At 43.3% G+C, this 27,700-nt stretch overlaps 2 protein-coding genes across 11 annotated transcripts in view; one reads left to right on the forward strand and one right to left on the reverse strand.

Moving 5' to 3' along the window:
• LOC116523460 (zinc finger protein 414-like) lies at positions 1 to 26,450 on the forward strand (the record flags this gene model as incomplete). Its single annotated transcript, XM_032238580.1, has 8 exons — positions 1 to 132; positions 15,556 to 15,697; positions 15,889 to 15,996; positions 18,317 to 18,424; positions 21,314 to 21,419; positions 23,651 to 24,189; positions 24,934 to 25,092; positions 25,599 to 26,450. Coding segments are annotated over 8 exons (1,371 nt in total), but the record flags the coding sequence as incomplete, so codon positions are not given.
• MYO9B (myosin IXB) overlaps positions 26,118 to 27,700 on the reverse strand; it is an 80,040-nt gene continuing 78,457 nt past the window's right edge. For 8 of the 10 annotated variants that reach the window (XM_032238523.1, XM_032238556.1, XM_032238564.1 and 5 more), the window contains one exon: positions 26,118 to 27,661. In XM_032238523.1, coding sequence (XP_032094414.1) covers positions 27,447 to 27,661 — 215 coding nt within the window. In that variant the 3' untranslated portion in view covers positions 26,118 to 27,446. The remainder of the gene's footprint in view (positions 27,662 to 27,700) is intronic. The other 2 variants (XM_032238547.1, XM_032238570.1) reach the window with 1 other exon arrangement.

Consider the following 27,700-nt stretch of genomic DNA (forward strand, 5'->3'; position numbering starts at 1 on the left):
TTCCCTGAAAGCCCCACTCTTTACCCAAGCGCATTTACTACTGCTACCTACAAGCTGATATGGAGAAAAGTCTTTTGGGATCTGGTATTTGTCCACAAAGTATTGGTGCCTTGTCCCAAGGACAAAACACAGGTAAGGCCTTTTCTAGTGCCCAAGGCTTGTTTCCATAGAATCTTGAGCTATGGCAAACATCCCAAATTTTCTCTATTTTCTTAACTGTACAAGTGTACTGTGTCGTATTGAGTTGCATTTTGGGAACAATATACTTTAAAGGGGGTAGGAATGGAGAAGTATTTTAATTTTATAATATATATTTGCTATCCCTAGCAACACCACCATCATCATCACCAGTTTAAATTAAAAGGAAGCATTTGATTCTACAAAACTAGGGTGACTGAAGTTTCAAGACCTGTTTTTCCCTTTTAATAAGAGATAGTACTGGCAGAATTTGGCTGTCTCATGCAAAATGTATTCCTCGGAATGCTGATTCTTAGACAGGATGCCTTAATAGTGATATCTTTCTGATTAGCAACTGCTTCCAACTTTTGATAGCTGTTTGTGGATATGAGAGCTAGAATTCCTATTCTTTTTGTTGCAATAACTGAAGATCCTGCACACTTCATGGAAATAGCTGAAGAATTTCATACAGCTCTTCCTCAGTGAAAAGTGTAAGATCAGTTGACATTTTAGATAACAATCTTAAGGCCCAGTGGACTAAATATGATTTAAAGCTGAGGATTATGTAGTTGAACTACGTATATCCCATACCTTTGTAACCACTAGGGGTTCTCTCGTCCCTGTTACTTTAGTTGAAACTAGTTGTTTGCAGACCTCTCTGTTTTGGTGGAGACTAGAACAGTTAAGTTTTCCTCTTTGGTAGAGGTGGAGATTGTGTGCCCTTCTCCTTAATACTGATAAATTCAAATGCCATTGATAAAATCACCCTTTATCAAAAACAGGCCAGTTGGTGTAGCAATTAAGGACTTAGGCTAGAAACCAGGAGACTGTTCTTGTTTTGCCTTGGGCACAAAGCCAACTCTTGGGCCAATCATTCCCATTCAGCTCTAGGAAGAAGGAACTGGCAAACCACTTCTGGAGATGTTGCCAAGAAAACTTCAAGGACTTATCTAGAGGCCATGTAGGAGTCAAAACTGACTTTTACTAAAAACCACTGACTTTGTAAGCCACTGACTTTGCAAGCAGCTCATAATCATTTTCTACTGGAATGGTTGAAGAACGTCTACAGTTTTGCAGCTTATTGGAAAGATACCAAAAATAAATTTTTGGGTTGAAATAGAGAAGTAACTGAGAGAAACATATTTTGATTAGGAGTACCGTCGTATCTATTTTTCCCTCTGCTCCCCCCCTTTTCTCTGACTCAAATCTGCCAGAATGAGCCTTCATAGAACCATTTTAATGAATTTATGACATCTTTGGGTATAATCTCTTCCTCCTATTAGTTGCTTTTTAAAAATATCTTCAGAAGAGTGGGTAGGATTTTCAATTTAAGATGCCAGATGCAATTTGTTGGAAAGCCAACAAAGTTTTGTTGTTCTAGTGGTTAAGGCACCTGGCTTGAAACTGGGAGACTATGAGTTCTAGTCCCAATTTAGGCATGAAAAACTGCTGAGTGATTTGAGACTAGTTGTGCTCTTTCAGCCTATAATGTTAGGCTGAGTGACAAGGTAGTTGGTTAATTCCTGTTGCAACTAATGGATCAACACTTGGTTGATCTGCAAAAAAGCAGACTTTGCACTAGCAGAAAAAAATGTGAAGAAGAAAAAGCAGTTTTGTTCCTAAATAATATTTGGTGACTCAAAGTGGGATGTTGGTAAGGGGTCAGCTTCTTGGTAATATATACAGAATGAAGCTGGTTCCAATTGTTAATACACTTTTGAGTGAGATTCTATAAGTGGGAAAACATTTTCCTCCATTTGCCACTGTTTTGTGTTCCTTGGTTAATTTTCTGTAGCTGAATAAATCTTGGTTTGATTTTAAAAGCTGTGTTTCGATGAATCCTTCACTGGTCAGTGGTTGAAATCACATTAATACCTTTGGCTCCATTTCAGATGTTCTAAGGGCTTCTATCTCAATCATCATAGTCTTCTTTTTAGACTTTTAAAAAATATCCTGGCTGAGAGAGAATAGCATCTGAAGGCCACTTGCAAGTTCATTCATTCATCCACTTAGCAAAGAGGAGATTTAAATGGGGGAATCAGAGAGGAAACCTCATATATGATGTTTAATGTTAAACAAAATGACATAAGAAATGTAATAACTCTGTCACCGGTTTAGTGAATTTTCAGGTGTTTAATAATGTGGTTTACTTTTACTGCAGTACTGAATTTTGACCTACCACATTCCAGAGCTACTTCTGCCCAAAATATTATTTGGTTCACCAAATAAAAGGATGGAGTTTTAAAGAAGATAATCTAGTCACTGTACTTCAGCACTTTACAATTTTAATTAGGTTTGCATTTTATGTTCAGATGGTAAGAGATATCAGAGAGAAATGAACATTTTTGTCTTTTAAAAAGGTAAACATCATTGAAGTTGAACTCGTTTCCTATTAGTAAATGCAGACATCCGTATAGTTTTGGGCAACAATATTAAATATTCCCCCCCCCCCCCCCCCCCAGCTTTCCACTCTATTCTATAGCTTGGGGATTTCCTAGTGGAAAGGAAAGGAAATCTAGCTATGGACTTATACTGGCTTATATAAATTGCAGTGAATTCAATGCATCCTCCTGGGTCTCTCTGCTTAGGTTATGAGGCTCATTATTTGAGAAATTGGCATGTGGGGAATGGCTTATCTACTTACAGAATAATAGAATAACAAAGTTGGAAGGGACCATGGAGATCTAGTCCAACCCCCTGCTCAGGCAGGAAACACGTTACCATTTCAGACAAATGGTTGAACAATCTCTTCTTATTTGGTAATAGTTTATTTTTTTGGCAGTAAACTACTTTTTACTGCTTTTGGGAGTAAATAAGTAGTTTACTTATTTGGGAGTAGTTTACTTTCTATAACTAATGTAACCAGCTGCTTTAAAAAGTGCTGTTCTGGACATACATGTATTTTTATTTATTACATGTATATGCTGTTCTGATCAATAAATTCTTCAAAAAGTACAAAAGTCTCTCTAAACTTGAGATATGGTTGTCCAAATTGCAGGAAAGAGTATGATGGGGTAGAATGTTGGACCGGGAGTTGCAAAACCTGACTTCATGTTCCCACTTTATTTCATGGAGTTTGTTGAGTGGCAGTCACACAACCTTTAAACCCAATTTACCCCTTAGGGTAGCTGCTGTGATGTAAAAGATAGAAACCATACATACCACCTTGAGAAAAGGCAGGCAATAAATCCCGTATTTTTCGGAGTGTAAGACTCACTCCCACCCTAAAAGAGACTGAAAATTTGGGTGCGTTTTATACTCTGAATGTAGCTTTTTCAAAAAAAATTTCCAGTCCTAATGAGGTGCTAACAAGTGAAGCAAACTTCCTTGCTTTGCCCTCATTGTTGCTTCCTCCGACAATGAGCTGGGCTTTAGAAGCTGTTTTTTATCCCCAACCAAGGGATCAAAAGCGTGTGTGCACATGCTCAAAACCAGCAAACGTATGTGGTGAAGCTGACCATACTAAGGATGCTAGCCAGATTACCTGGTAGGCAGAATTTTTTTCTCCTATTTTCCTCCCCCAAAACTAAGGTGCGTCTTATACTCTGGTATGTCTTATACTCTGGTGTGTCTTATACTCCGAAAAATACGGTAATCCCTACATATGCTAAAAGGCATATATATATGTCCTCGACTTATAACAGTTTGTTTAGTGACCATTCAAAGTTACAGCGGCACTGAAAAATGTGGCTTATGATCTTTTTTTACAGTTACCACCTTTTCAGATGTTTGGCAACTGGTCCATATTTATGACCGTTGCTGCATCCTGGGGTCATGTGATCCCATTTTGCAACCTTCTGATGAGCAAAGTCTATGGGGAAGCCAGATTCACTTAACAACTGGGTTACTAACTTACCAACTGCAATGATTCACTTAGTAATTGTGGCAAGAAAAGTTGTAAAATGGGGGGAAATGCACTTAACAAATGTCTTACTTAACAACAGACATGTTGGACTCATTTGTCAAGGTCTATCTGTATTGACTTTTATTTCTAACTCAGTTATCTTAAAGGAAAACAAAAGGAGTTGACATGTGACCTGAGGTTGGCATCATTAGTGGAATATACTTATTTTCATCTTCAAGAGTCCTTCTTATAACCCAATTTGTTTTCTGTGGGGGCACAGAACTTTTATTTGTGGGCTTGGGGACCAATCACCATCCAACAGGGAATCCAGTTGATCAAACTCACAAAGAAATACAGGTAGTCCTCAAGTTTCAACCACAATTGAGCCCCAAATTTATGTTGCTAGGTGAAAACATTCGTTAAGTGAATTTTGCCCCATTTTATGAATTTTCTTGCCACAGTTGTTAAGTGAATCGCTGCAGTTGTTAAATTAGTAATAGGGTTGTTAAGTGAATCTGGATTCCACATTGACTTTGCTTGTCAGGAGGTTGCAAAAGCTGATCGCATGACCCCGGGACACTGCAACCGTCATAAATATGAGCCAGTTGCCAAGCATCTGAATTCTGATCATGTGGCCATGGGGATGTTGCAATGGTCATAAGTGTGAAAAATGGTCATAAGTCACTATTTTCTTTGCCACTGTGCCATTAGTGACTGTGAACAGTCACTAAATGAACTGTTGTAAGTCGAGGACTACCTCTAGTTGAGGCTGGGCCATAATGATCCCCATCCAAGAAAAAGCTTTTGAAAACCATGACTGGGTTTACATGCGCAGCCTGTTCAAGCCAACAGTGCGGCTTGCTTGGCCAGGCTTGTGAATTCAGCCCTTTAAAGAACTCATAGCTTACAATCTAGCGTGTTAGGTAAACCTAGCTGTGATTTATTTGATGTGTTGTGAACCAAACCAAAGGTAGCTTATCCAGCAGGCCTCAGGGAAGCAAACATGCCATAAAAAGCCCCTCTGCCGGTGCTGGGGAAGGTCCTTTCACCTGCATCCTTGAGCTTTGGGGGAGATTTACTATCCTCCACAGCTGGTGTGAAAAATGAATGGGCTAATGCCAAAGGAGAGAGAAAGTGCCATTCCCTGCTCTTCATTTCACCTGTCACGGGCATATATCAAGCCTTTGGCCATTCCCTGCCTTTGTCTCAGGGGACTTTCTTTTGTTCTTCATGGCATTAGAGAGCTGAAATAATGGGAGGGGGGAGGAGGAGGAGGAGGGGTGAAATCTCACCTTTTGTTGCAGCTGATTCAGCAAGTTCATATTCTAATTTTTAGAAAGACTTCCATTTGTGGGATATGTGTGATCAAAGCGCAGCTGAGAAGCACAGCTATACAATCTGCTATTCGAAGCTCCTTTGTTCGAACCTTAAATATATTCCTTTCTCTTGCTTCCTCTGCAAAATATATGAATTGATGAAGCGGTTGTTTTTATATCTGCAGCTGCTTGGATACGGCCTTGGGTTCTTGTGGGTGGGTATGTAGGTTTGAATATATTAGCAGTTTATAGTTCAGACAAGAAAGGTCGTTATTCTTTGTATAGGTACATGATAAGCATGTGCATTATGCAGTTATATTAAAATCAAGTTTGAAGGTTTTACCTATATGCAAATAAGCCTTATATTGTTGCAGTGTGAATGGTTCTGATTTAGATGTGGGTTTAAACAGCTATGCCCTGACAGGCCATGCCATTCCAGCCATTGCAGATTTCACTTTCCTGATTTTTCCAGGCCCCCTCATACATACAGTGCTAATATTTGACAGAGCATGGCAGGAGGAAGGGCAGTAGAGGGTCTGTATGATTCCTATTTTTAAAAATATTTTTGTTGAATGTAGGAGACTGTGCTGCTATCTGTCCGACTGCCCACTTCTTGTTTTCATGTGGGTGTTTTTTTAATGCCCCTCCTGATATTTACTAGTAGAAGGAATGGTTGACACATATCCATATCTATTATCGTGGGCACATTTGTTTTAAATAAAGCAGAGTCTTACAGATGGAACTGAACTGAATTTAAAAAAAACACTGTAACTTTCCTTTACTGTAGACATAACTGTGTATGTATACAAATAAACTTTAAAAGTTGTTTCAGTGATTAAATTCCAAAGGTGCTTTTTCAAGAGGCAACAAGATTTCCTTGTTTTTATCCTTGAAGACATTTTGCTTCTCATCCAAGAAACTTATTCAGCTCCGACTGGATGGTGGGGAATGGTTTATATTCCTTGCAGACAGCTGGACATTTGGATTCTTTTAGAAAGCCACTTGGAGGTTTATCTGTGTCCTCAGGGTCACCCCCAATGCAAATGGGTGTGGAGCTTCTGGGAACTGCTGAAAAGATTGTGTTGTGGCGCTGTGCTTTCTGCAGGATGTTGCACTCTAAAAGAATGCAAATGACAGCTGTCTGCAAGGAATATAAATCCTTCCATTCCCCATCCGTTGCCTCTTGGAAAAAAAGAACTTTTGGGATATCTATCCTATCTCCATTCCCCACTGTGGAAGTACATGGATTCTTACATGCCTTTCTTGTGTGGCTGCTTCTGAGATTGTGAGCGTGGTCATAGGCTGTGTGGATTTTATCTATTTTGCCAAGTTTGAGCAAAGCATATTTAGGACATGCCAAGGGAGGTTTCAAGAAGCTTCATTCTTAAAAACTCCGCTTCTGGTGACACTCCCCCCCCACCGCCTGTCTCTCTGTCTCTCTCTCTCTTTCCCCCTCTCTGTCTCCCTTCTGTCTCTTTTTTTCTGTCTCTATCACTCTGTTGCTCTATCTCTCCTTCGTCCCTGCCTCTCTCCCTCTCTCTCTTGTCACTCTTTCTCTCTTCACCTCTGTCTCTCTCCCTCTCCCGTACCTCCCTCTCTCCCCCCTGTGTCCCTCTCTCTCACTCTGTCACTCTTTCCCCCTTTACCCTCTTTCCCCCTCTCCCTGTCCCTTTGCCCTCTCCCTCTGTCTCTCTGTCCCTCTCCCCCCTTCTCTCCCCCTCTCTCCCTGTCTCTTCTCTCTCTCCTTGGCCTTCTTTCTTCCCCTCTGTCCCTCCCTCTTTCTCTCCCCTCTCTCTTTCTGCATTGTCTCTCTTCCCCCCTCTGTCTCTCTTCCCCTCTCTCTGTCTCTCTCTTCTCCCACACTCTCCCGTTTCTCTGTCACTCTCTCTGTGTCCTTCCCCCCCTCTGAGTCTCTCTCTCTCTCTCTTCCCTTCTCTCTCTTTTGCTCTCTCCCTGTCCCTCTCTCTCCCTCTGTCACTTTCTCTCCCCCCTCTCTCTTTCCCCTCTGTCTCTTTCTCTGTGTCTCTCCCCCCTCTGTCTCTCTTATCTCTCTTCCCCTCTATCTCTTTTGCTCTCTCCCTGTCCCTCTCTCTCCCCCTTCTCTTCCCTTCTCTCTTTCTCTCTCTCTCTCCACTCTGTCTCTTTCTCTGTCACACTCTCTGTGTGTCTCTCTCTTTCTCTCTGTCACTCTCATCCTCCACACTCTCTCCCCCCTCCCCCCTCTCGCACCGCTGGGGAGGGGGAGCCTCTAACGCCGGCTCCCTCCCCTTTGAAAAAAAAACCCGTCCCTCCCTTCCCCCCCTTTCTCTCTCCCCCCCCCGCACTTCCGATCTCGCGACAGCTGCGACCGCGTTAAAATGGCTACAGTGTAACCCTCTTTCCGCCTTTGATGCTGCTGGAGTCGCGGCGGATCTCTCCCCCCCTCCCCTTCCCCGACCCCAGGATTTCTTTTGAACCCCTCCCCCCTTCCAAGATCTAATCCTTCTTTCGGAAAAGCAGCCACGTCTGAGCGAGACCCCGGCACAGCTCTCCCTTCCCCCCTGGAGAAATGGTAGGTGGGCTCTTGGCAAAGCCGAAGGGGTGTGTGTGTGTCTGTGTGCGTGTGCGTGTTTTGTGATTCTTTTTAAAAGACCGTAGTCTTTTAGGGTTTCTCTCTCTCCCTCCAGGTCCCTCCTTGGGTCTAGCATAACTCCCATTTCATTGTGGTTGTGTGTAAGTGTGTGTGTGTTTGTGTGTGTATTTTGGTTGGTTTGTTTATTTGAAATTCAAGCTACGCTTCCCATATTTCGCCCCGATCGTATGGCAGGGGTTTTTGCAGTTGTTGCGTGGGGAAATTTGCCTGAAAGGCCCGGAAGAGGAGAGGGTCGCGGCGGCGGCTTCGGAAACAGGCTTGTTTCTTCTTTCGGTCCGATTCGGTGCACATTGCTGGGCTAGAAAAGGCTTCGGAGGTTTCGCCGCGCTGGGGTAGGGCGGAAGAGAAGAGAGATCTTCCCCTGAAGTCAGATGCAACAGTTGGAGGATATTTACATTTGTGTGGATAGCCCAGATTAGAGCAATGTTTCCTAACCTTGGTCCCTTTCAGATGGGTGGACTTCAACTCCCAGAGTTCCCCAGCCTGAAAACTCTTCCAAGAGTTGAAGTCCACCCATCTGAAAGGGACCAAGGTTAGGAAACATTGAATTATTAGAGACTAAATTCAACATTAGTTGTCCTTTTTTAACACGGCTGGTGTCTGAATGTGCCCTCTTATCTCACAAGGTGGTGGTCAGCTTGCTTTTTTTAAAAAAATGTTTTTGCATGCTGGTGAAAAATTTGTATTTGTGCTCCGTTTAATTTTTATCTTGGGAAATCTGTTGAGACAATAGGGGTACACTCATCACAATTTGCAAAGCTTTGTCTGTGGTATAAGGAGTTAACAGGAAGATGTTAAGAGGGTTTTTTCCCCCTTTAATCTTTTCCAAGTTGAATAATTCAGGAAACAGCTTGCAGACAGCTTTGTGGCTGGAACTGATTTGAATGATGGGAATAAACGACTAGCCACAGTGTTTCTTCCATTCCTTTCCGTGGAAGAGTTGGCCTGGCTTTGAGTGCTGCTCCTTTGACTCCAGAGGCCAATAGAAATTTTAATTCGCTTTTGCTAATTGTAAAGTTCTGGTCATCATTTGCTGAGCCATTTTTTCTTCCCTTACTGATGCTGGGTTTGTTTTGTTTTTTGACATTTTATTGACCCTAGCTTGAGTTTTATGATGTAAAATTCCTTGGACAATCACTATGGATAAATATGTGCAACCTTGTCCAATGGGGTGTCCTCCATCTGTATTGATTAATCCCATTATACTCTGCATCATTGGCCATACTGCATTAAAGCTTATGGGAGTTGAAGTCCAATGTATTTGGTTGGCATCAGGTTGATGAAATCTAACCTACTTAACTTAAAGCTTAATTGGAGAGTTCAGGCAACTTGGCAGGAAATCTTTTTTTAGTTCCTATATTCACACCCAGAGAGGTGTGGTATATATTTACACAGACAAACACATGCTTTTACCAACCCTACTGCTCCAGATGCAGAGTTGTGTCATATAATAATGCAGCCCAGTACCAAAACAGCATTATGCAGATTCCAATAAGAGAACATGTTCAATTGCTTTATTGCTGACCTGGAAAATGCCATTGCCTGCTGGAGGAATTGCAAAGCAAAGTGCCAGGGTGAAATAGCTGTTTTATTCTAATAATTTGGAACTAAATAGAGATTATGCTTTTTGGAGGGAGGGGACTTTAAATATTAACTTACATAACCAGATTATTATGTTGTCAAGTATTTTTAAGCACTAAATGGCCATTTTGCTTCGTGACCCGTCAAAAGCGCGTTCCACAAAAGCGCGGTCGACGAAATCGCGTGTGTGACGTCATCACAACGCGACGAAAAAGATCGAAAAATTGAAATAAAAATTAAATTACAGCAAGCCGATTCACATAAAGGTAAGGGTTAGGGTTAGGGTTAGGTTAAGGGTTAGGGTTAGGGTTAGAGCGTTAGCGTTAGCGTTACGTTTAGCGTTAGGTTAAGGGTTAGCGTTAGGTTTTTCATTACGTTAAGGGTTAGGTTTAGGGTTAGGTTTAGGGTTAGGTTAAGGGTTAGGTTTAGGGTTAGGTTTAGGGTTAGGTTTGGGGGGGTTAGGGGAAGGTTTTAGCTTTATTTTTACATTTTTCGATCTTTTTCAATCTTTTTCGTCGCGCTGTGATGATGTCACATACGCGCTTTTGTCAACCGCGATTTTGTCGTCCGCAGTTTTGTGGTAGAACCATTTTGCTTATGTTGTTTATATTTAAACTCAAACTGAACTATTCTGTGGATGTAGCATTAAATATGGTCTTCACCTTATTTTCTATACTCAGACATGCCGATGTAATAACAGGGAAATAGATATTAATCTGACAAAGTTTCTACTATACCACTGACTACAAGAAGTGATCTGTATGTTTAATCTTTTTTTAAAGATGACTTTTTCAGTGTCTTGTCAAGAAAAGAACTGTTATAGATAATAAATTTTAAAAGAATGGGAAAGAGAGGAAAGTCCTTAAGTTTTGATTTGTTCATTTTAATGTATTGCAAGATTAGGAGCAGTTTACAACTAGGAGCAGATTGGTGTTTTAATTTCAATGCAACTAAAATTTCCTATTTTTGGGGAAACCTTTATCTAGCTGAAACTACAGATCCAGGTTGGTCCAATGGTTGAGGCATCAGACTAGACATTGGGAAACTCTGAGTTGTGCCTGAAGGCATAGAGCATTGGGGTGGGGTGGAATGACCTGGGCCAGTCGCCCTCTTTCAACCCTAGAAAGAGAGCAATGGTAAAGCACTTCTGAAAAACCTTGCCAAGGAAACTAGTCCAGCCAGTTGCTAGTAGACAATGTTAACTTGAAAACACCAAATAAATAAATAAAAATTAAAAAAGCATGAAGAACAGAATGACTGAAGGAAGTAAGCAAGGAATAAAATCTAACCTTTGCTGTGTTTTCTTCTGCTGTTGTAACCTTACAATATTGCCTTTTGTTAATCTAACCATCTACGGGTTAAGGATCAGAGGTAATTCTAGTCCTAGTTTTGTTAAAGATATGGGGAGAGAGGGAAGGTGCTGTGTTTTGCTGTTGGGCTTTGCTTTGTTTACATGGCTCCCAAAAAGAGGAAGCACAGAGAGAGATGAAGGGGAATAACCCAGGCACACAATATGAAAGAATCCTGTGTTGCTATTTGCTTGTCTCCCTGCCTGCGCCTTAGATGAATTATTTAAATTCTTATTCATTGTAAACAGCATTTGTAACCCACCTAGTCCCAAAGGATTCTGGGCAATGTGCAACATTTTCAAAACTGAATTATAAACCCCAGTGAAGCACAAAGTCTAAATTCAGTGGTGCCTTGGTACTCAACTGCTTTGAAACTGCTTGAATTTGGTACTCGGTGCACTTTGACGCAAAAAGTTTGTCTGGTACTCAACATATCAGCTAGAACTGGTGACTCACTACATTATTCCTTGTGGGAAGCATCATCGTTTTTGATACTCATCCCGCCTCTTGGAACCAATTAACTATGAGTAGCCAGGTACCACTGTAAAATAATAATGATGGATGGCATTAGGATTTGTTTTTTTCTTTCTGAACTCCTTCATTACTTGTTTCCATGCCTTCAGAAGCTTACTTGATGTGGTTAGGATTAGCCGTTGTTAAAAGCAAGTTTATTCTCCCCTTCTTCGTTTCTCCCTATAGCTAACATACAGTAGATCAGAGAATACCTCATTTAGAGTTTTCTTGAATTGATTCATGCCTTCCAGTCAGTCTTAATTCTTGATAGTCTGGATAAGTACTGCATTTTTGGCAAGATTTTGGCAGAAAGACTGCTTCTTTCCTAGGGCTGAGAGAAAATGATTGGCCCAGGATCACTAAACCAGCTTTGTGCCTTAACTGGGATTAGAACCCATAGTCACTCAAGTTCTAATCTAGACTGATGCCTTAACTCAGGGCATCACTCAAGGCTTGTGAGCCGCATCCACCCCATGGGGTGCGTAAACCTGGCTCACGGGGAGACAGCAAAGGACCGGCCTGCGGTGCCTCTGCCAACAAAAATGGAGCTTGGGAGGGCTGCACACAGCTATTCCAGGCTCCGTTTTTAGCCATGACAGCCTCCTGCAGCTCTCTGCTTGCGAAAACGGAGCTCAGGGTAGTGGTGCTCCCAAGCTCCATTTTCGCTGGCAGAAGGCTGCGGGAGGTCATCATGGCTGAAAAGGTGGGCTAGGAGCCCATTTTTGCTGGCAGAGCACTTGGGTCACCCTCCCCTCCGACATGAGTGAAGTCATGCTGGCCATGCCCCCCCAACCCCCCCCCCCCCGGTCAAATACAGCTCTGATGTGCCCCTCAATGAAATCGAGTTTGACACCCCTGCCTTAATTACTACCTCAAACTGGATTTCTTTTCTAATTTCTTTCTTGAAATTAGATTTTCTAATTTTGATTGCAGTCTTCAATATTTTATGTGGGGTACAATTTGCAGTTTGCAGGATACACTTTGTTTTAAAGAATAGGGAAGGCTCTTTTACAGCCCCTCGGCCACAATATCCTTGTCCGGCCCACGTGAGGTAATTTGAAATTAGAAATCAAATGTAAATAGGTGTACACTATGCACGCAATACAACTACACTGCTTTTATTTTGAAGGCAGCTGCTTCCTCCCCCCCCCCCCCCCAGTTTAGGTATGTACTTGCACGCTTACACACCTTCACAAGCCTATTGGTTCGGCTTTCCACAACAATTCAAGTCTCCCCTTGGGAAAATTAATTGCCCACCCCTGCTATATAGACCAAAGGCAAGGAAGGAAGTAGGCTTCATGGACTTTTGGCAAGCAGGTAGAAAAGAGCTTCAAGCTCAGGAGCCCATATCTTGATACTGTTTTGGATGAAGATTTTCAGAAGCAAGGCAGGGAAGCCTCACTCTTTTGCCCTGACGGTGGGTACTGCCTGTGAGAAAGAGTTATAGTAGTCAGTCCCAGTTCATGGTGTTCCTCAAAACTGGATGGTTTGGCTTTCCTCTATCCCCGCATAGGGATGGTGTCCATCACCCCCAAGTAGGTTATGAGTCAAGGGGATGGAATGTAAATCTGGAAGAAATCAGTCCAAAGGAACATACTCCAAACACAACAAGAAGAGGCCTTAACCCAATAGTAGCCAATACCAGAAGATCCCGAGAATGTAATGCAGAGGCAGCATCCACTCAGGAAAACGCAAAATAGAATATTGGTGAATGCACTTGAATTAGGGAGGCCTTGTTAGGACCTTCCATTTCCTTCCTTCCATCAATGAATTCAGAAAGCCTGTATGTCAGTCACCCTTTTCCCACCTGTCTGCTTACAGTCATGTATTTATTGGAAGGCGAGCATAGAAATGGTACCCAAATGAATAGCGCATTGTCTTTCCCTCCCTTTCCTTGCAGCCAGCCAGTCAATTGATGGATACTCTGCTTTGCTCTTGTGAGCATTTTAATTTATAACACCCACCCCCCCAAACATCCAGCCATCTGCCTTCTTCCTTGTAGATTAGACTTTGCTCTGAGATTTGTGATCTAATCGAAACCTTACCAATTAATGAAAGGCCCAAACAAGGGACACTCTGCTGCAATATTTATTTATTTTACTATTAGAACGGATTTAAAACATTTTGGTTTTTTCTGTAGTCTGCAGAAGATCTTACAAAGCTCCTCCTCCTGTCTTAACCTTTGGTATAACAAACTTTACAAACCACGCTGCACATATTTAGATGTGCCTTGCTGTGGATTGTAAAATAATTTTACAAATGTAAATGGACGCTATTTTTGCTTGAAGCTATAGCCCTTTTTCCCCCTTCTGTTTCTGAGCTTCTGTAAAGCATCTGGAGAAGCAATGCTAGACAAGGGACTTGGGTCTAGAGAGGAGATTATGGATATATTTCCAATTTCTTCTTAAGAGGTGTGTGTGTGTGTGTGTGTGTGTGTGTTTTATAGCCTTAGCTCTGAAAAATACTCAGTAACTTTGAAGTGACAACAATAGTCCCAAAGGATCTTGTACCTATCAAGTTAATTGGGTGGGTATTAATATTAACATTTGTAAATCTATTTATATAATATACATGGCATAAATTTGTGTTATTTATTATCCAAGTGCTTTTCCTCAGGATCGTAACCACCTAACATTTGATTTGGGAGATCAAGAGAGGAAGGAAAGTTGAAAAAGAATGGTAAATTAGGAAGAAGCCGACTTGTTTCATTGTCGATGTCAAGGTTCAGCTGTCAGCCGAGTTCTTTTAGAGTGCAGGAGCCAAAAGCCTTGAATAAAACATGTTTTTGCTTATACAGTAGAGCTGCATAATTTACAGTCATAAATCTCTTTTTGCTCATTCCTGCCCATTCTCTCTTTCTTTTGCACTCAAACAGCTATTAAATTAACATAATAAAAATAAAAGATAAATTCAGAGGAATGATTTCGCAGGACAAAGGCAGCCTCACAGACATATTCTAGGAGATATTTGCAAATGCAGGCAGTCTTTGACTTACAACCATAATTGAGCCCGTAATTGTGGTCATGTCACACAAGTCATTAAGCAGGTTGTCACATGACTGTGCCTGATGTTAGCACCTTTTTTGGCAGTGGGTGTTTTTTGCTGGAAACTGGAATTAAGTGCTTGTTTCGGAGAGGGAATGTCATAAATCATGGTCACATGACTCTGGGACACTACAGGTCCCACTACAGCCTAAATGCAGGCTGATTGCTGAATGCCCAAAATGCAGTCACATGACCAGGAGGAGGGGCAGATGTTGGAACTTCCAAGTCTGGGTCATAAGTATTGTTTTCGGGTCTGTCATAACTTTGAATGGTTGGCCAAGTAGTTGGTCGTTAGGTGAGGACCACCTGTATTCTGGGAACCAGCAAGAGATAATATCTCTGGAAGTAGAGTTAGTTGTGACAGTGTGGGTGGTGCAGCCAGAGGAACAAAGGTTATAGGACATGGCTTGTCTCAGTACGGAAGGATTGGAGAGAAAAAGAGGGGTAGAGTAGAATAGAATAGAGCAGAGCTGGAAGCGACCTTGGAGGTCTTCTAGTCCAGCCCCCTGCTCAAGCAGGAGAATCTATACTATGTCAGATAAGTGACAGTCTAGTCTCTTCTTAAAAGCCTCCACTGATGGAGAACCCACGATTTCAGGAGGCAAGCTATTCCACTGATTAATTGTCCTCACTGTTAGAAGTTCCTCCTTAATTCCAGGTTGCTTCTCTCTATGGTTGGTTTCCAACCATTGTTTCCTGTCTTGCCTTCTAGTACTTTATAGAATAATTTGACATTCCCCCCCCCCTTCTTTGTAGCAGCCCCTCAAATACTGGAATACTGTTATCATGTCGCCCCTAATTCTTCTTTTCTTTAGACCAGCCAAACCCAAATCCTGCAGCCGTTCTTCAAACGTTTTACAAGAGGCATGACTTTGCCATCAGAATGGAAGGGTGGAAGAGGAGAACCAAAGGAAGTTGAGGTAGTTGCAGTGAGAGATCAGTGCACAAACCAGAGATTTGGCCATGCAAGCCACAACCGGGTTCTTTAGCAACGTGTTCTCAAATTTTCTTCTTCCAGTGGGGAACCCGAGGCTGAAAGACCAGAGCTTTTCTGTAACGTTCTTTGCTGACAGGTTTTCATCTCCTCCTCGCTTGCTAGGAGAAGCCACCCTCAACGCTGCCTGCCCTAACTGCTCTTCCCCTGCCCAACCATGTGCTCAGAGATTCACCCCCTCACATCCACAGCTTGGCTGAGAAGGAGGAAGTGCCGTCGGTGAGATCTCCCGCGTCTTCATCGGAGGGTAAATACCGGTTGGAGAGGGAAGGAAAGAGACAAAGGGCTGAACTGAGCTGCTACTATAAGAGAATATGGTGGGTTCAAAGCCTTAGCTGGCGATTGCGGTTTGTAAAACCTGGCTAGTTTTTAAGATGCTGCAACCCCCTTGCTTAAAATGCCCTCCTCTTATTCTATTTTGCTTTTCTTCATCCCCAGGTTCTAACAATCCAGGGCTTTTGGGCAGCCAGACACAGCCAGCGTGGAGTGCGGGTAGCAGTATTCGAAACCAGGATCTGCAGCTCCCAAAGCGCAGACCTACCACAGGTACGTTTGTGGCTGCGCTTCTGTTACGGTCATTTTCACTCTCTCTTGTTTTGGTAGGGAGACATTGAAAGGGTGAGAAGGATTCTTGGCTCCTGACGACACGAATGGCAGCCTCCAGAGGGGACTGCCTTTGTTTGGTTGTGAAATTGTTTCCTTAAGGTAAAGGTTCCCCTCGCACATATGTGCTAGTCATTGCCAACTCTAGGGGGCAGTGCTCATCTCGTTTCAAAGCCAAAGAGCCAGCTCTGTCCAAAGACGTCTCCATGGTCATGTGGCCAGCATGACTAATCACCAAAGGCGCACGGAATGCTGTTACCTTCCCACCAAAGATGGTCCCTATTTTTCTACTTGCATTTTTATGTGCTTTCAAACTGCTAGGTTGGCAGAAGCTGGGACAAGTAACAAGAGCTCACTCTATTACCAGCACTAGGGATTCGAATCGCTGAACTGCCGACCTTTCTGATCGACAAGCTCAGCATCTTAGTCACTGCCCTTACTTAATTGTTTCCTTACTTAACATGTTTTCTTCTCCTGTGTATGTTGAAAAGTTCTCAGGAAGTGAGGTCCTATTTTGCTTCCTTGCAGCCCTGCTGGAGGATTTGTGTACATCATATCTGGCAGTTTTTCTCACCAATAAGCCCTGCTTATCTTTATAGCAGCCTGTCTGCCTATCATCTGTCAATCATCTGTTTTATTTAGAAAATTTATACGGCTGCCCCACTTACTCATAGTGACTCTGGGCGGCTTAGGAAATAGAACTCCACCCCAATTAAACCAACCACTTGTGGGGGGGGGGGCTCTATATTACCCTGTGGTCTCCAGGTCCTTTCGTAAAATAATGTCTTCAGGACCTTTTGAAAGAGTGTGGAAGTGCGGGGTGTGGGGAGGCAGTCTTCTTCCACAGAGATGATGTTCCACAGAGAGTGAGCTGTCACAGAGAAGGCTCTTCCTGGGTCCCACCAGATGGAGGGGACCCATAACATACTCTGCCTCTCTGCTCTGGTGGGTCAGGTACACATAGCTGGGAAAAGACAGTCGTTCAAATAACCTGTTGACTCCAGTCCATGTAGGGCTTTAATGGCGACACCTTAAATTGGACCCAGAAGCAAATGATAAGCTATACTTTCAAATCCTGGGTTGGTGTTTTAAGAATGCCAGGCAAGCTAATTTGCAAAATATTTCACATTTTTTTAACTTGAAGAGAAGCCACTTTTGTTCATATCTTAAAGAAGGGGAAAGTTGAGGTTGGGAAAATTGCTGTCTGGACTCTCAGGCCAGTTTGCATCCGTGATACCGTGTTTCCCCGAAAATACGACATGTCCTCATAATAAGGCCATGCCACATTTTTCTGGTGGGCAAAAATATAAGCCCTCCCCCATAAATAAGCCCCTTGGACAACCCCCCACCTCCGTCCAGGCAGAGCGCCATTCACCAACCTAGCAGTATCCTGAAGGTGCGAAGCCGTGGGAACCGGGGGAGGGGGGAGAGGCAAAGGTGATTGCGTTGCTTAGCACCTTCGGGATACCGCTAGGTTGGTGAGCAGTGCTGTGCTCAGCTGAAGAGGGGGGTTGCCGGGTGGCTGCTCTCTTCCGAGCGGGCTCCCAAAGAGCTGGGAACAAACCCCCTTTCCAGCCGGGCCCAGCGCCATTCACTGACCTAGGGGTATCGCCAAGCCGTGTGAGTGCCTGTTCGCTGCCGCCCGGCTCCCACGGCTTGGCGCCTTCGAAAGGCTAGTGAAAGGCGCTCTGCACGGCTAGAGAGGGGGGTTGCGCGAGCGGCTGTTCCGCTCTCGCTCACGCGCCTCACAATGCCCAGGCCCAGCTCTCCCTGCAGAGCCAGGGCACTGCCGCCGCTGCCATCCCAACATAGCTTTTTCGGCAGCTTCCAAACTGAGTCTTCCAGCAGTGGCTGTTCTGGGTGTATGCTCTATGGTTGTATGCTCTGCCGGCAGCTGGCCCATAACGCAGTGAATGAAGGGGGTTTGCCGGGTGGCTTCTCATGAGCATGGTCGCTTCATGGCTGTTGTATTGCGCTGCTGCGACAGTGCAACACAACCGTTTGCTCCTGAGGCTGTGCCCGGCGCTTTGGAAGCCCGCTCGGAAGAGAGCAGCCGCCTGGCAACCCCAAAACAATAAGGCCTCCCCTGATAATAAGGCCCAAGCCATATTTTGTCTTATTTTCGGGAAAACACAGTACCAGTAGAAACAGGATCACCTCAACTCCATCCGTGGCTCCCTTAATCAGCAGGCATGGTGGAGGCTCCTACAGAGTTCATTTAAAAGGAAAGCATTCCTGCTTCTGTTCTTTCTCCCTATTCCAGGGAAACGGTACCAGTGTTCAGGGGACGGCTGCCGCCTGGCCTGCCACAGCATGAAGGAGCTTCTTCACCACATGCAGGTCCACTCTCGGCCCACGGAGTCCCTTGAGGGTAAGGCTGCCTTTTCAAACTTATCTGTCGGGTGGGTAGTACAGGAGAAGAGGGAGAGTAGAGGGAACCATGAAAACTTGTTCTTCCTCCTTTGTTCTTGAATTTTTAAGGACAGGAGCCTAAAGAGTTGCCCTTTCATTCATTCAGTCTGTTTGTGTGTAACTAAGCCAGGTTCAGAGGTTCTTGCTGTATACTGTATTTTTCGGAGTATAAGACGCAACTTTTTTCCTCTAAAAAGAGGCTGAAAATCTGGGTGCGTCTTCTACACCGAATACAGTGCTTTTTGCTTCCCAAAGCCCTGCCCCTTCACCAAAATGGCTGTGCATAGCCTTTTTTGCCCCCACCCCCCCCACCCCAGGAGCACTCTATAAGCATCCATAAGACTATTGGTGCAATTTTTTTTGATGAAAAATGGGCCGTTTTTGGGAGGTTTGCAGAGTGCAAAAACTCCCTCCCCCTTTGGAAAGCTCTTTAACTGATTGTGGAGAATTACATTGATCAAGTGCTGTGCCAGCAGAAACACCTACCTATCTACTGTATTTCTCTCTCTCTCTTTCTCTCTCTTTCTCTCTCTTTCTCTCCCTCCCTCTCCCTCCCTCTACCTACCTACCTACACACTCTCTCTCTTCCTACCTACCTACTGTATTTCTCTATCTCTATTTCTCTCTCTCTATCCCTCTATCTACCTACCTAGTTCTTTTAAAAAAATGCCTCTTCAAACCCTTGGTGCGTCTTATACTCCGGTGCGTCTTATACTCCGAAAAATATAGTATTTTTTTTTTTAGCATGGTCCTTGAGCATCAGCAGAGAGTTCAACTTTTGCTGGGAAGAAAAGGAGAAGAAACACTGGTTTTTCTCTTGCGGAGAAAATGAAAGTATCCTCCTTCACTGTCCTTCCCAGCAAAGGAGGGAAGACGGCTGCTGTGGAGGAAGGCAAAGGGTGTGTGGGATTTGTCTGCTTCACTTGTACCCCCTAAACGTGCGATGTGTAGAATTTCATCAGCTCCTTTGACCGGCAGTTTTCCCTCCATGCTGTTGCACATTTCCTAACCCTGTTAACTGTGATTTTTGTAACTGAAAGTGTTTAGAACTCAGATGTCTGCATGCCAAAGTCTTTGCTTTGCTTCCGAGTAAAACTCTTTGTATAAACATGGCCGCTGAAGCATCTTTACACAACTTCTTAATGATAGCTATAGTTTGTGTGTGGTTTTACAAAGGGCATATATTAAAAAGTGCAGCATCACAGGTATTCTGTTTTCAAAAGTAGCCAGTCAGATACTTCTTGGGGACGTTCAAGAGTCTATTCTATTGCATATCCCCCGACACCCAATAATGCTGTGATTGAATAGAGGATTGATGTAATCAGCACGGTTCATAAGGTCATATCTGCTCTCCAATTCTACCTGAAAGACAGTCCATCCTTCATCTTATGATAAAATGTTCCATAGCACATTTCTTTATAAAGGTGCACGAGGAATTACTTCAATGGACAAATCCACCATGTTTTTAAAAATAGCCATCCTCAAGTTGAACTCTGCTTCTGGTGACCTTATGTCAATGTCCTTGTTGCCCTTGTGGCAAAACTTTTTTCTGAGATTTCCTGATGGCCTTCTATTTAGGAATTACGGTAATTAAGCCTCATCCTGTTTACTGTTGAAAGTCAGCCCACGTCAGTCAGGTGCTGCCATCTGCTGGATCATCATATTTATAAGCTGTTTGAAATTCTCCTTCCGCAAACTAAAGTCTGGACAAGAAATTGAGACCCGTTAATGGCATGGGAAAATAACACCGGGAGGTTGGAAGAAGAGCACCAGTCTAGACAAGGGTCTAATGAGTGAAGTGTGAGTTCACAAAAGGGGTGATATTTGAGGGGCTACCACAGAGAAGAGGGGATCATCCTATTTTCCAAAGCACCGGAAGGTAAGACAAAAAAACAAACAAACAATGGATGGAAAGTAATCAAAGAGAGAAGCAATTAAGGAGAAACTTCCTAACAGTGAGGACAATTAACTAGTGTAACGGCTTTGCGTTCAGAAGTTGTGGGTGCTTCATGACGAGGTCTTTAAGAAGAGACTGGACAGTCACTTGTCTCAAATTGTATAGGGTCTCCTGCTTGAGCAGGGGGTTGGACTAAAAGACCTCCAAGGTCCCTTCCAGCTCTGATCTGATTGACTGAGAAAGTGTCTCAGAAGGGATCCTCCCTAGTTTTTGAGAGACTAAAAGTAAGGAAGGAGAGAGGTACTTTTAGACTTGCAAGATTTTGTTACTGTAACTTTATCGTAAAGGGAAGTGTTGGTGTTTGTGGCTGGTGATTCTTGTCTAGGCTCCCTCAAAAGGCTGACTAGAGTGGAAGAAATAGGTCTCCTCTAATTAAAACCCAGGCCTTTGCAGGCATGATTGAAGCTCTCTTTTCTTCTTCTTTGTTTCCATGTGGAAACCATCTTTGCTTTTTGGGGGGATTTATATTGTTTTCTTGTTTTAAAGGGGTCTTTCTTTTACATTTTGTAAATTGCCCAGAGCTGTTCGGAATCATATGGTTAAAAACATGTAATAAATGTGGAGTCTTTGGTGCTTTCTGAGCTTGTTTTTTTTGCTTGCAGATGGTTCATTACCAACCAGGTAACATCATCAATGCGGGGGAGTGTTAGATTTGCCTTGCAGGGAAAATTTAGTTTGCCTAAATAGGGAGCAAACCCCACACTCCCTTGTACTGATGATTTTACCCAGCTGGATAATGAAACGTCTGCAAGCAAACAACCTAGTTCAGAAAACGCCAAGGATTCTATAATTCAGCCTGAGCTACAACTACAGAGAACTCTCTTCTGTTGGAACATTTAATAAATCAATGAATAAAGCTACAGAGGTACTGAACTGCTGGCTTTCTCTTAGGAAAGACATTCCGCTGTTCCACTCCGGCTTGCTTGGAATCGTTCCCCAACATGCAGGACCTGATGAGTCACATGAAGGTGCATTACAAGCCCAACCGCTACTTCAAGTAAGACCCTCCTTCGTTTGATTGTCGTTAAACATGCATATTTCTTTCAACACATTCTCTGGAAAGGGATGGAGCGAAGTGAGCTAATGAAAACCAGGTCAAAATTAAATAGGTCTCTCTCCAATTAGCTCTTCTCTTTCTCATGTCTTTGAATCCCCAGTGAAATATGAAACTTGGCAACTGAATCTGGGACAGTTCACTGTCGGCTTAATCTGCATTATAGGATGACTATTAGGATAAACATCTATGCGACTCTGAGGGGGATTCAAAAGAAGAGTGTAATAGAGAGCAAGTCTACTTGGGAACTCCAGTCAATATGTTTTTGTAATCTCTGCAACTTTAAAGTGTTGTGGACTTCAACTCCCAAAATTCCCTGACCAGCATGCTGTCCACATATCCTGAAAATTCAGTGGTTGAAAAACGTTGAACTGAAAGCTATTTTTTTCCCTTGCAACCAGCATAGATCACCCTCCCCAAATAGTCCCCTTCAATAAGGCATGAAGGCCAGTCCCCATTCTGCCCACCCTGGCTTTCTGTTTGTCAATCAAAGCAAACATCCTCCCATGAATATTTGCAGGTTAGAGACTCCCAAAGTGATTGGGCAAAGAGGAACTTGCCTTAAAGGGGAAAAGAAGGAATTAGGCCAGATGACGTCTAAAGCAGAATATAAGTACCATGGAGTCCAGAAAGATTTCTTTTTTCTTTTAATGACCCCTGAAATTCCTTGCAGCAGGTTGAAGGGGGAGAGGCTGGCTGGCTGGATGCCCTTCCTGATGCCTACAGGGAGTTCATTGTGCCCAGAGAGCGAAATATCTGCCACTACTTAGGATCAAACTCACAGGCTTCTGATTGTGAGACAAGAGCTCTTATCTGTAGGCCACCCATTGTGCCACTCCAGTCCACATAGAAAATAAGGAGTAGAAATTATCTTGGAGAGCACCTAGGCGGGGGAATTCTAGGAGCTGAAATCCACACATCTTAAAAGTTGCCAGAGTTGAGAACCTAGGCCATCCCCTGCCCAGTGTCACCCCTGTCAGATTGCCATCCTGCACCTGTTTAAATACCCCACTAAAGGAGAGTCCAAACATCTGACCCATCTCCCTCATAGAGGAGTGTTTGAATGTATTGAGATACATCTATCACTGCCTGGTCCACTTCCTTTGTACCGGCTGTAGATTCTGTGCTTATAAGCTGGTATCACACAATGCACCAAACATTTAGTTTACAAGCAGTAGTAAATGGGTTTGCATCCTGGTTGAGGAAGTTGTGCAAATCCAGCCTATAATTGGCTAATAGCCTGGAACTAGCTGAAGCATACCTAAGCCCTTCAGTGAATTTGAACAAATTTACCAATTATTTCAGGTGTGTTGTTCTTTGTTTCCAATAGGCCTCAAAGTAATATTAACAGATTTAGTGATGATTCATAGCCTAGGATAGTGTGTATAAGAGCTACTTTAGGTTTATGAGACTATTATGTCTTCAGTGAAAAGATCTTTTCAGATCCCTTTCCTCCTCTCACTTACGTCCACAATTTTTCAAACCCCCTTCCCGTTTTCACTTATGCCCAGGACAGCGCTGTTTCTGAGATCCAGTTTGGACTGTTAGTTCAGGTACTAGCTAGAAAGCAGGCGGGGAGTTCAAGTCCCACCTTAGCCATGAAAGCCATCTGGGTGACTTTGGGCCAGTCGCTTTCTCTTAGCCCAAGGGTAGTCAACCTTTTTATACCTACCGTCCACTTTTGTGTATCTGTTAGTAGTAAAATTTTCTAACCGCCCACCGGTTCCACAGTAATGGTGATTTATAAAGTAGGGAAGTAACTTTACTTTATAAAATTTATAAAGCAGAGTTACAGCAAATCCCTACCGCCCACCATGAAAGCTGAAACGCCCACTAGTGGGCGGTAGGGACCAGGTTGACTACCACTGTCTTAGCCCAACCCACCTCATAGAGTTGTTGTGCGGAAAATAGGAGGAGGAAAGTATGATGGAAACATATTCACAGCCTTGAGTGGTTAGTAAAAATTATAAAGGTGGGATAGAAATAAAGTGATTCACCAATTCCCACCAAAATCTGCCAAAATTTGAGAGTCCTTGTTTTCTGGATGTCTCATCTTCTTCAGTAAGCAAACATGGGCCTGGCGCTCCGCAGGGAATGAGAATGTCACATTTGATAAGCCTGTTGGAAGCTCAGTGAATGCTTTGTTTAATCTGTTGTGTTTTCATTCCCTCCAGGTGTGAGAACTGCATGTCACGTTTCCGAACGCATCGCTCCCTCTTCAAGCACTTGCACAGCTGTTCTGATGCCAACCCCACCACTGCCACCACCGCCACTTCCCCAGCCCTGGCTTCAGAGAAACCCATCTTTCCACCTAGCTCTGCCTTGGAAAAAGAGCCACCAGGGAAATTGCTGGAGGAGCTTCCAAAACTCCAGAGCGTCATACAGCACTTCAAGAAAGAAGCTCTTCTCCCTGGCCCAATGGACACCCCTCTGGCCACCGACTTGCTTCCAGCTGGACTTCCTGGCCCCTTAGAATCGGGGCCATTGCCAACGTCTCCTACATATCCTCTGCTGGACCAATCCCTGTTTGGGCCACCCTCCCTGGCAAAATTCTCTGGGCCACCTCACCCTTCGGTTTCAGGGCCCTTCTTGCCCTATATGCACCCCACGTCCTATGCTTTACCTCAAGCTGCAGTGCAGAATCGCCTCAGGCCTTTCTTGCCAGCAGGCCAAGGCCTCCCTGTTTCCAATGCTGTGTGGAAGAAAAGCCAAGGTGAGCAGCTATCATGTGCCATTTTTACTCTGCATAAGGCTGGTGTCAACCCCTTTCGGAGTTCCACAATAATTTTACTATGTTACAGGAGTGTGTGTGTGTGGGGGGGGGGGGGGGCTGTGCAAGAGATGCCACTATTAAGTCATAGCTACCCGAGACCATATTTAAGTCATGAATTTAACACAGAGGAATTCGTGTGTAGGACTGGACATGGTAGCATTTCCTTTTATATCTTCTCATCTGAGTAGAAACAATTGTTGAATAATTTTAGAAGCCCACTATGTATTCCATTTAATTGTCACGCTGATCCAGTCCTCAGTTACCCAGTTTAGAATATAATGAAATATTCTGTCAAATACAGCACTGAAATCAAGCTCTATTACATCCCCAATATTCCCATAATTTACTAAAGAAAATTATTTTTCACACATCCATGTTGGTCTAACAGTCTCTACGTTGTTTCAAAAGTTCTTCCAGATCGTTTATGATCTGCTCTAGAATCTTCCCAGCTATCAGGATCTGTAATTTTCTGAGTTTTCTTCTTTGAAGAGGCCTTTGTTTTCCTCTTTATACTCTACCCGTTGTTCTTTACAATATCTCAAAAGATAACACATGCAAAATTCACCTAAGCCATCAGAGAGTTCCTTTAGTTATCTTTTCACAAGAGTCATTAGATCCGCAATGGTTTGGGAATCAGGACACTGACCAGTTGACTGGATGTTCAGCTTCTTCTTTCCATTGCAGGACACTCCTCCAACAGCCGCATTGTATGGGAACACACCCGAGGTCGTTATAACTGCTTACAGTGCCCCTATTCCACAGCCTCTCGGGAGGAGATGACCCAGCATACTGAAGACCACCGCAAAAATCCCTCTCCAACCAGTCGCTTGGATGGGGAAATGGGTGAGTGCTAACAGTCATGGGGAATCTTGGTCATGAAGTTTTGGAAAGAGAAAAAAAAAAGCATCTGAGATTTCTCTGTTTCCTTTTGGTTATGGAAGGCCTAATTCCAAGTCTTATATTGTATTTCCTTCATTAATGCAACAGTTCCTCAGTTTGATCTACTGATATAGGAAGGAGTTTAAAAAGCCTTAAAATAATACTGGGCTCCCCGCTCAGTTTTGGCATGCAGATGTATCAGATGTCCCAAGTATATATGTAATAATTTCTATTTTAATGGCTTCCATTTTGTAAAAGGCTTTCCCGAGACCTTTAAAATGACTAAACTTATTTTAAATGCGTGAGGGGTGGGGAGAAGGGGCTGTTACCTGACATTTTAACCCAACGGTTCTACCTTAATCCTGAAAGAAATACTCCCCCGTTTGCGACTCGGAATTTCCCCCTCCATTTTGATTCTTTGTAGTTTAAACTGATATTTTTTTCCTTTTTTTTCTTCTTCTTTCCCCCAGACTTTGGTGTTCCTCTTCCCGCATTCCACCCGAAGTTGACACCTGAAGTGGAGAACTCCCTCTTTTCCCCGCTGTGAAGTTTCCACTGGGCTGATTAAGCTGACTTTATTATTTCCCCCCCCCCCCAAACACAGCATTTGTGTGGAGAGAATTCTTTATTTTTATTTTTTATGTGTGCATTCCTCCCCCCCAAAAGGAGGCGTTTGGGGACAACCATGTGTCAAATTTAGGGCAGAATTCATTTGCGTTCTAGCTTGTCCAGAATGAGCAAGAGCATGGATGCATTTGACATACTCCTGTTTGTTTCTGGTTACTCCCTTTGGCAGAAAAAGCCAAACGTCTTTAGCCTCCAGTCTATGTTTTGTTGAGCATTGCATCTGAATCTAGTCCTTGGCTTATTTCTCAAAATAACGAGCTTCTGATATAAGTCACTGTCCCATTCCTGGCTTAAATCAGATCTGTCAGGTGAAGAATGTCAGGAATTCTGACTACACTCATTCACTTTTCCATTCTTTATAAATCAGGTTTGAAAGACTTTGTCTTATATGTGCTCGGTTCCCCTCCCACCTACTTCATTCCGGTGCCTCCTTTCAATTAAAAAAAAAATGTGTTGACAACCGAGTACCAATTAAAAGAAAAGGGAGTAGAAATTGATTACCATTTGAAAGGGATTCGATTAATTTAATCAACTTTCTTTGCATTTCCTTCTTTTTTTCTATTTAAAATCTTACCTTTCTCCTGCTTTTAAGGTTAAAATAATCTTTACTCTGTACAGTCATAACTAGTTATGCTCAGGTTTGTTAAGTGGGCTACTGCTGCTTTTGAAAAAAAATAAATTGTAATTGTACAGAATGGCAAGTCTGTAGCGTTTATGTCTCATCTTCAGAAGGCAGGCAGGAAAATGCCTCCGTTTCTTTCTCCTTCTGCTCCTACTTGTTTATTATGAAGTTCCAAGAACAGCAACAGGTCATACTAGCTGACTCTTCTTTTATGGGTCGTTGTACAGAAAAAGTAAGATTTTCCATGCTGTTCCACCTGAGCTTCCCCAAAGAGCCTATCAGAAGAGCACGTTTGATTTTACACAGTCTAACTTAAACTCCAACAGCTCAAACTAATCTCCGCAGTTACAGTGACAGATCTGCTCCCATCCTGCCTACTATAGTATACCATAATAGGAGGAAGGCCCTTGGTGGTGTGCTGTCAAGAATAACTCCCAATGCCTTCTTTTCCCAAAAAAAGTGCAGTTTTAATATAAACATTGATACATTTTTTGGTCTCCATTAAACGCTTACTACACAAATTTAAAAGTTCTTGTAAACCAATTGGAAGTTGTCATCATCCGAGAGAGCGAGACAGGGAGAGACTTAAAGCAGAAACAAGAGTTATCGAGTGCTTTGACTCTCCGTTTGGTCCTATTAAGAGCCTGTTGCAAGCAGACAGGAAAGCAAGGCAGGCTTGAGTGGACTGCTAGAAGGGAACTTCAAGCCTCACCTCGGAAAGTGGAGACTGGTTCAGAGCTGTCACTATTGATCCACATTTGATCAGATCAGAGAAGCACCAATTGTTTCCAAGATTCGATGCTGACCAAAAGCCCTGATGCCAATCATGACCATTCTGTTTGGATGAGCAGCAGAATGTTTTAAATACTGGACTTGACCGGGTTCAGAATAGGGCAGTGTTACCTAACAGCTCCTGAAAGAGGGCTGCTAGTTACCCTTTTTTGACCTTCAATGAACCTGCCTCTCCTGTTTCCTTTTGAGACGACTGTTCTTGGTACGTTCCCCTGGGCAGTTCATCCTTGAAAGAGGCAGTTCTTGGGAGCATGGAGGGAGCGGGTCTGTTAGCTTCTCAGTCCTGGAAGACAGCTTGGGCTTGGCTATGTGCATCCCCTGGAGTTTGATGAAGAGGGCTTCCCTTGAGCAGAAGCAGAGAGGATGGCCCACATATGGTGGACAGGCGAGGGGGAGTCGGATCTACCTTGGCTGAAAACGGCAGGGTCTTTGGGGATCCATTTTCTTCTTTGGCGGAGAGGCTGATGCATTGAGCATAAGGCTCTTTGCTTCCTTTAAAGAGAAGGAGAGAGCTTGGGTAAGAAACCTGTT

This window comes from Thamnophis elegans, chromosome 1 (genome assembly GCF_009769535.1).
Source record: "Thamnophis elegans isolate rThaEle1 chromosome 1, rThaEle1.pri, whole genome shotgun sequence".
Lineage (NCBI taxonomy): Eukaryota > Metazoa > Chordata > Lepidosauria > Squamata > Colubridae > Thamnophis > Thamnophis elegans.